General features: G+C 30.7%; 1 protein-coding gene across 7 annotated transcripts in view; it reads left to right on the top strand.

Moving 5' to 3' along the window:
* Positions 1–7,232, top strand: part of LOC143237092 (uncharacterized) — a 31,691-nt gene extending 24,459 nt beyond the window's left edge. For 5 of the 7 annotated variants that reach the window (XM_076475954.1, XM_076475956.1, XM_076475959.1 and 2 more), the window contains exon 4: positions 471–6,704. In XM_076475954.1, coding sequence (XP_076332069.1) covers positions 471–568 — 98 coding nt within the window. In that variant the 3' untranslated portion in view covers positions 569–6,704. The other 2 variants (XR_013019865.1, XM_076475960.1) reach the window with 2 other exon arrangements.
* Positions 7,233–9,300: the final 2,068 nt, after the last annotated feature.

Consider the following 9,300-nt stretch of genomic DNA (forward strand, 5'->3'; position numbering starts at 1 on the left):
GAAATATGTTAAGTTCTCACAAAACCTGGTAACATTTTGTTAAAAGATTTTAAGCACCTTGTAAATTATTTTAATTATGTCTTTCTAATGAAAATTTTATTTATCTTTTGTATTAACTAACACTCAGATTATTAATAGTTTGATTGAAAAGTGATTTTTGTTTTAACTATAAAAATACTTTTCTTCATCTGCATAACTTCTAGAATCTTCAAAAAGATATCTAAAGTTTATTAAGGTAAATGGTTATATTTTTTCTCAGTTACTCTACCAATAACTTCTGTTAACTGTTATCATCAATGTACAATGAGATTATACAACTAAAATTAGGAAAGAGAATACCTATTAATTTTTTCTATAATATCATTAGAGATATTCTTTTGGGTATATTCATATTATCAGGTTTTTGTTTTTTACTTTTGTGTAATTTTTTATATTCTATTTTCCTTCTTTGTTCTTCATCTGGGCACAAGACAGTGGTGCTTTTATGACATATTATCATGTCACTGGCAGATATGTGCAACCCTTGGGAAAAATGTTTGTTCACCATTTAATATCAAAAGCCTTGTGAACTGATTCAAAATATGATGCATATTTAAAAAATGTTTAAATCTTTCAGTTATGCATTTTAAAATATACATAATTAACTAAAATATAAAAATAAGACCTAAAACACAGTTTAGACTGTATCTCTAAGTAGAATATATTTAGGTAAGAAACAACTTTAAGTGCTATAGTTGATCAAGCAGCCAACAGTACTACAGTCAGTTACATGAGCTCCATGATGACCAACGTGTACTAATTTGAAAATAACTGTAGTTAGAGTGTAAAATGAGTTCTTCTAATGATTACATATATACATGAGTATGTAACCCCAATAGAAAAATAACATTTTTAGTAAAATTGCTTAATCAGTGTTATTCTTTGTGTACAAGATACTTGTGATCTTTAATTATGAGATGGTATATTAAGAAACTTAAGTTACCATATACATTGTTGTACAACTAAAGCTTGAAATGTGTTTTTTGCAAATTACATGAACCAATCATGATTGGTTAAAATACTTTATTATTATGATTAATGAATAAATATAACAAAGACATAGCTAATAACCCACAATTTAATAATATGTAAGTATTTAAGTTCTTGATTTTATAATTCAATAATTGTAAAATATCTTGAATTCCTCCTAGTATGAGAATTGACTTTTTTTTTTTGCTATTCATCCCTTCTTCTCCAATTTATTTCCCATCCAGCTGAGAAGTAAATATGTTAATGTAAATTACTCATGATAATGTTGTCATTGCTCAGGCAAAGCATAATTTTCATAGCCTTCAGTCTTATATAAATACAGAGTAATAAAACAGAAAATCAGAGCTTGTTGCTATGTCTTTCTGTCACATTCTCTTTTTCAGAAATTGCTAAGAAATCACACTGGTGTTTAATGTTATTTATAACCAGAGAAAAGCTAGAGTTTCAATGTATCAAATGACATATTATAAACATCTGCCCAGAGATTTGTCTATCTTGCTTCCAGCTTGTACTTTATTCCTACAGAAAATCCATCAGCAAACTTAGCTGAATTTCTAATGGCTCTTATTGCATACTTAGATAGCCTGAAAAATGCTCATAGTTACAGGACATTGTCTGCTTTTTTGTCTATTATTTGTTCTTTGGTATATTATCTAATTAAATTAAACATTTTTAGATCAATGGTACCATTCTTATAAAAAAGTAGGGTTAAGTGTCATTGACAGTCGACAGCAAAAAATAAAACAAGAAGATCCAGGTAAGTACTTTATTTATTTATTACTTGAAAAGTAAGTAAAATGTAAAAATTGGAAAACATTTAGGTTAAATTAGGTAAAATAGAAAGAAAATGTCAAAGAAGCACACTTGCAAGTGGCTTGCTAGTATATTGTGAATTATGTAATTCATTAGGGTAACATAAGTTAGACATTCACTGAGTAATTTACAACTTTTAGGCATAAATATTTGTTAGGCATGGTTCAAAGAGAATAAAGCAGTTACATCTAAATATAAAAAATCTATAGTGTTATGAATTTAGAAATATTAGGATCAACAAATGTGATTTCATGCCCACAAAATTATGGAGTGAGAATGTTGAATGCTCCAAGTGCAAATTAAATTTCTTGTTAAAATTAAAATTACTTTATTCATTTGAAAATTCTCAAATTTCATTTGAGTAGTCTCTAATATATTCTAAGTAAATATCCAATGTTTATTTTTTTTCATTAAATATTATATCTTAACTATGACTTACTCTACCCTAATTCTGTATTCAATCAGTATGTTTGACTGACTTTGATATCTTTTATAAAACATATCAAATAAATCTAAATTATCCTTTTTTTTCTTTTCTAAAATGACTGCAATGACAGTTAAAAATCATTCTAGAAAGAAAAGAAAATATAACAATGTTTACGGACAATAAGGGATCTATTAGTCTATCTCTGCTGTCCCTTCCTCTAAGCCAAACTAAAACTATTAAAAAAGAATTAAAGCCAGCCCTTATCATTCAGGCTTTCTTTTAAACTCACTCAAATATCCTGCCTCTACAACATCCGATGAGAACCCATTGCATAGGTCAACCACCCTGTTTAAAAAATAAAATTATCTTAGCAGAAGACAGCTTCTACCTTGCCTAAATTTGTATGTGTTCTCTATTTCTATAATTCTTGCATTAAGTGTGAAGAATGTTTATCCATGAATATTATCAATTCATTTTACAATCTTAACCAATTATATCCATCTCCTCTAACTTCTTTTTTCAAGAGAAAGCAATTTTTGGGATTTTAATTTTAATTTCTACTTTAATGATATTCCCTTCTTCTCGGGTAACATCATAGTAACCCTCCTATGAACCCTTTCTAACAATTCAGTGTCTTTTCTAAGATAAGGAGCCCAAGACTGAACACAATACTCCAAATGTGGCCTAACCAGTGTTATATATTAGGTTGTCCAGAAATATATGTCATTTTGAACTGCAAAATTTGAAAACGTATAAACCGGTGTTATAAAACATGCTCTAATCAAAGTAAGCACCATTTGCTTTGAAACGCTTTTGCCAACATGTAATGATGCTGTTTATACTCCTGTTGTAGAAATTAAGAGTTTCTGTGGTCAAATAACTCTCTGAAAGCTTCTTCTGTAGATGCCTGGTTTTTAAAGCATTTATTATTCAGAAAGTCATCAAAGTGCTTGAAAAAATGAAAATCTATAGGGGAAAGGTCTGGGGAATAAGGTGGATGAGGCAGAACCTTGATTCCCAATTCATTCAATTTTAGGAGCATCATCCTTGACAGGTCTCATAACACCAATTTTGTTGATCTTCAGTCAGCTTATGCATAACCCAATTATCCAACTTTTTCTTCTTTCCACTTGTACTCGGTTGGTTGGAAGTGCTTGATTTGCTTATGCCTAGCTTTACTGCAAGCTCATGTACTGTTGTGCAAGGATTTGTCTCAACTGTTTCCTTAATGTGTTTCCATCTAAAGGTGGCTTTCATCCACAACCTTGCTGGTCATCAAGACTTTCATCTCCATGTGGAAACCTTTGGAACCAATGTTGAAGTTTACGTTCAGTAACAGATTCATGGCCAAATGCCTGGTTGATGTTCCATGTAGTTTTGGTAGCTTTTTTGTCCAAGTTTGAAGATGTAGAGGAAAGTCCTTCTCGTCCATACTGCCTTGGAGGTTATGAAACTTACTGTGAGTAGAGTTGAAACAGCAAACAATTAAGACACCTTGTAAATGACAAACATTGGATTAAACCAATCAACCAACGATAAGTTACTCAATATTCAGCTTCTAAATGTACTTGTGAGAATTCCGATATTTATTTCTGGACAACCTAATACAAAGCAATTAGAACCTCTTTAGACTTGTATTCAGTTTTTCTACAGACACTATTTAAAATCCTATTTTTCCTGCCACTAGCAACAGCAAACTGCTTCAGTGGCTTAACACTCCTACGAAAAGACGTTTCTAGTCCTGATTTCTCCAAGCCCATTCCCCTGGCTGTGGTTTCGCTAGATAGTAGATAGGGACAGTGGGAATCTCGTTAATCCATTCATTAATGGATTTAAATGGCAATTTTATTTAAATACAAAATTATTAGCCTAATATTAATAACCTTTCAAGTTGCTCTGGGGCCTATTAGGCCCCACTTTTCGTAGGAGTGTTAAGCGATTTATCAACCACTACATCAAGATCCTTTTCTTTCATGAGACTGTTAAGGTTATTTCCATGCAAATAATATTTAAATTCAAATTATGATAACCCACATGCAAAATCTTGCATTTATTGTAATTAAAACCTGTCTGCCATTTATTTAATTTGCCCAACTCACTAAATGATTAAAATCCTTTTGTAAATCAGCAGCATCCTGCCAACAACACCCAATACCTTGATATCATCAGAAAATTTCAGTAATGTATTGAACATTCCTTCACCTATATCATTAACATAAATCAATAAGAGTAATGGTCCTGAGACTTATCCCTAAAGTACACCACTTGTGACATTAAACCAGTTTTACTTAACTCCATTTATAACAATCTTCTACTTTCTTCCATCAAGTCACTCTTCTATCCAATTAGTAAACTTATCTCCCATACCTACAGAGATAAGTTTCTTTACAATCCTTTTATGTGGCACCTTATCAAATGCTTCCTGAAAATCCAGATACACCAAACCCGACACCCTTACCCTCATTTATATAAGCAGTAATATTTTCAAAGCATGTCAGAAGATTTGTTAAATGACATTGCAAAGTATCTTTTGTCAGATTTTCTAAAACTTTTCCCATAGCTTATAAGGCTAATAGTTCTATAATTACTGGGACAACTTCTATTACCTCCTTTGAAGATATGATTGAAATTAGCTAATTTTCAGTCTTTAGTACTTGTCACTATTTAAGGACTTGCACAAAGTGTAACTTAGATTTGTTTCAAATTTATTTTTGATGGTTATGAGATTAGTCAAATTGACCAAACTTGTCGAGAGATATGGCAGGGAAAATTTATATATAAAATATTATATTTTAATGAGAAAAGTTTGAAATTAATTTAGAAGATTCTAGAGATTACACATAAGAAATTTGAGGCATTTCACATGAATAAAAATACTTTTACTCTTAACATGAAAATGACTTTGCACTTGGAACAGCCAGTGCTTTGACTCCATATACTCATGAAAAATTTTAATGAAAATACTTTCTATGAAAATATGAGACGCCAAAGTTCTCATGACGTCTCGTCTATGTAGACAGGATACTTTTAGGAGACACACGCAATTCAATGTAGTGCGAAACTGAAACGTCTCAGTTAAAATATTAAAACACAGTTTACCAAAGTACTTTTTATTTTGATAGCATAGCATACTCTTAAGGTATCTCTCATTAAATTTAGAGATCGCTAACAACAAAACATGATTTAGTCAATCACTTCGTCGTATTAAGATAATATTTAACTCAGTAACGTCACCTACTTAATCAGATTATCAAGAAAAAATAAATGTTGTTAAATAAATATATTTTAGAACTAGTTGTACATTCAGACTGAAAAATCTAATTTGAAGCGTTCATGTTCTTTTATGAATCAATATTTTTTATTATATTTTTATGTTGAACAATAATTTAGGTTGAGCGTTAGGTTTCTTACAATTCTTTGACACACAAATTTTCCCAAGACTTTTGCGCCATCTGCAGAAGAATAATTACATCTTGATTCTTTACGCATACTCAAACTGCAATAGGCACATCACTTGGGCTTTTCTTCTGTACCCAGGGTAAAGAAATACTAGATGTAATATTAAGAATACATGTTGTTTTGATGGGTTTTAATGGTTCGTTTCCGACAAAGAACATGTATTATCAGCTCCAACACCACATTTTCACTCTTTTTTTAGTACAATTATTGTTCTCTAATCATGTTTTACTTACAAATATATGTTTATGTCAGGATAAAACTGGAAACAATTAAAGATTTCAAACAGGTCTCTAAAATAAACAGTCCTATAGTGGTAACGTCTAAGTTCTGTCGTTCTTGTCAACACATTTCTTGCTTTTCCTATCTTTCTCATAAATAATACCAGAAATCGACATTAAATATTGTGAATGCACAATATATACAGTTCTATGGTTTGTTTTCATGTTTCAAATAGTGTTTTATAACATTTAAAAGTGAATGTAATTCTAAGTAGAAAACTAAGTATATTAATGAACATTCCTAATACTTCCACGGTGTCATTAGTTAAGTATAAGAAAAAACACTTTATCCTCTCGTTTTAAGAAAAAATATGTGATGTTACTGTAGTAAGAATAATTCTGAAATACAATAATGAGAAGTGTATTAGTAAGACAACAAGTGTTTTTGTTATTATTAAATGTTTGGTACAATAAACCGAAACGCACAGTGACGTGTGTAAACTATACTCCAGTTTTCGAACTTTATTTCATGTCAGCCACTTCTTGGAAGTTTCCGACACTGCCTTCGCAACAATGTTATTAAGAAATACAATATAAGATGTCATGAATTACGAGACTAGAATGTTGTTTTGTAGTTTGATGTCAGTTTTTGAATTTTAAAGCTATGTTCTTCCCTTCCCCCCTCCGCGAAACAAAAACAGATTTTTTTTTTAATTTTCATTTTATGACCACGGTTCAAGTGTGCCATGTTATTTTATTTTTAGTCCTGTCTAAACTACAGAAGACTAGTTCGTGTTTGTTTGTTTTCTTATAACAAAGTCACATTGGGCTATCTGCTGAGTCCACCGAAGGACAGATGACCAAGTCTTCTGGAAATGTAAGCACGAAATTATATAAATAAAAATGTACGTTCATTGTTGTCGGGTGACCGTTTGATTCAAGTTAGTTGTTTTATTTATCTTAATTTTACTTTAGATTGAGTGTGTGTGTATTAATAATATTATTAATAACCCTAGATAAGTTATATTTCTGATGTTTGATAATTGTTGTTTCTGTTTTTTTTAGTGCTTAGTAATTAAGGACATCCTTCTTACTTTAAGAATATCCGGATAAGCCAATTCTGCTATATTGTTTGACGAATGAAAAAACACATTTTAAATATAAATGAAGATCTTCAGTATCTTGACATTACTCAATATATCAGATATGAAATCAAGAGTGTGGACCTTGTCGATTGTATTTGTAACATATATGTGTATATATATGTACTTGAAATAAAAGGTTGAATATTATTTTGTTCCTTGTCTGAAATAATACATTTCTAAAAATAAATGTTTAGCCTAATCCACCATTCGACTCACTGCCTGTCACCGATTTATATCTGTTTTTGGGAATTCCACCGTTTCGTTTGATAAAAATGACAAATAAAACCATACTACATGCAGTCCAACACTACAAGAACAATAGTCCTGTTTTACTTTTTCGATTTGCTCTTCATCAGGGTTACAGATGAGGGATGGAATTTCCTGAAACTGATATAACTCAGTGATAAGAGATGAACTGAAAGATAGATTGGAATTCATATTTATTTTAAGTATAGTATAAAGTTTGTCTGCTAAACAGTTTAGAACAGATTATTAGCATTGTGGTGAGGAAAAAGCAACTCAAAAACGCGTATTTAGCAATTGTTTCGCCCTCTTCCCACTGACCTAGCGTAATTTCTCCGGACTTAGAACGTTAGAATCCGGGTTTCGATACTCGTGGTGGGTAGAGCACAGATAAGACATCGTATAGTTTATTTTTCTTTGTTGTTATTATTTAACTTGTTAATACAAGAAATATATAATTCCAGTGCCCTAAATTCGTGTCCATGAAAAAATATTAAGAGAAAGACTAGGGTGAAGGATATTTCTCAGCTTGTAAAATTTTGATTTCTGATATACAGATTATGTCGTTTTTAAGTAGCAAGTAATTTTATGAGTTAAAACGATCATTGCACAATATATTTTTTCTTATATAGCATCAGAAATGGATATAGTAAAAATAAAAAAATAGTACTTACTGAAACATTTATTCGATGTAAAGATTGCAATTTCTAAATAAATATATATTGATTATGCAGAAATAAATTACTGAATAACAAGACAAACATCTCGATCAAATAGCCATGTAAATCTATGGAGTTTGAAAATGACTTAAAAACTTAGTTTAAAGATAAATATAAAACTACTTGTAAATGATCTACATCGATGCTATATTATATTCAATTGTTTTTTGTTTGTTTGTTTTTGAATTTCGCACAAAGCTACTTGAGGGCTATCTGTGCTAGCTGTCCCTAATTTAGCAGTGTAAGACTAGAGGGAAGGCAGCTAGGCATCACCACCCACCGCCAATTCTTGGGCTACTCTTTTACCAACGAATAATGGGATTGACCGTCACATTATAACGCCCCCACGGCTGGGAGGGCGAGCATGTTTGGCGCGACGAGGATGCGAACCCGCGACCCTCAGATTACGAGTCGCACGCCTTAACACGCTTAGCCATGCCGGGCCATTATATTCAATTCAGAAAATTTTCAAACAGTGCAAAACACTCACTTTTACCTTTAAATTCACATTTGATTTGATATTGAAATTTCACCAGGTACATTCAAAGTCAATTATAATTTTTTGTGTATCATTATTATTATCAGGAAGCAGCTGTTGTTTTAATTACTCAGAATACGTGTCCTTTAATTTTTTCAAATTTGAAAACTTCTTTATCGTTAACTTGAAACTTCAGTTTATCCTACTTGATTCACAGTGATAATTTTTTTTTAAATTACATTTTATTATCATGTTTTAACTGCAACTAAGGGGAGCAGGTATGCGATAAAATTGTGAAAACTGTGTTCAATAATTATGTATTTATACCAAATGTAAATATATTACAAAGGACAGTATTCTCAAAATTCAAAAAGAGAGTTAAATTTAAGTTAACAATTAGAAAACTGATTTTAGAGTGTTGACGAGTCAGAGAGTGAATTTTATTATACTCTCTCATCACTATACTTCTATCTCCTTTTTTCTAGAACTAACAATTGTATTAACAGAACCAATGTGTTTAAAGAAAAGTAGTAGTCAAACAACGAATATCCTTGAAAACAAAACAAACAGTAACCTAAATTGATGAAATCACTAAGAATAATTATGTGATAACAAACAGTAACCTAAATTGATGAAATCACTAAGAATAATTATGTGATAACAAACGGTAACCTAAATTGATGAAATCACTAAGAATGATTATGTGATAACAAACAGTAACCTAAATTGATGAAATCACTAAGAATGATTATGTGATAACAAACAGTAA

Source organism: Tachypleus tridentatus, chromosome 13, assembly GCF_004210375.1.
Source record: "Tachypleus tridentatus isolate NWPU-2018 chromosome 13, ASM421037v1, whole genome shotgun sequence".
Classification (NCBI taxonomy): domain Eukaryota; kingdom Metazoa; phylum Arthropoda; class Merostomata; order Xiphosura; family Limulidae; genus Tachypleus; species Tachypleus tridentatus.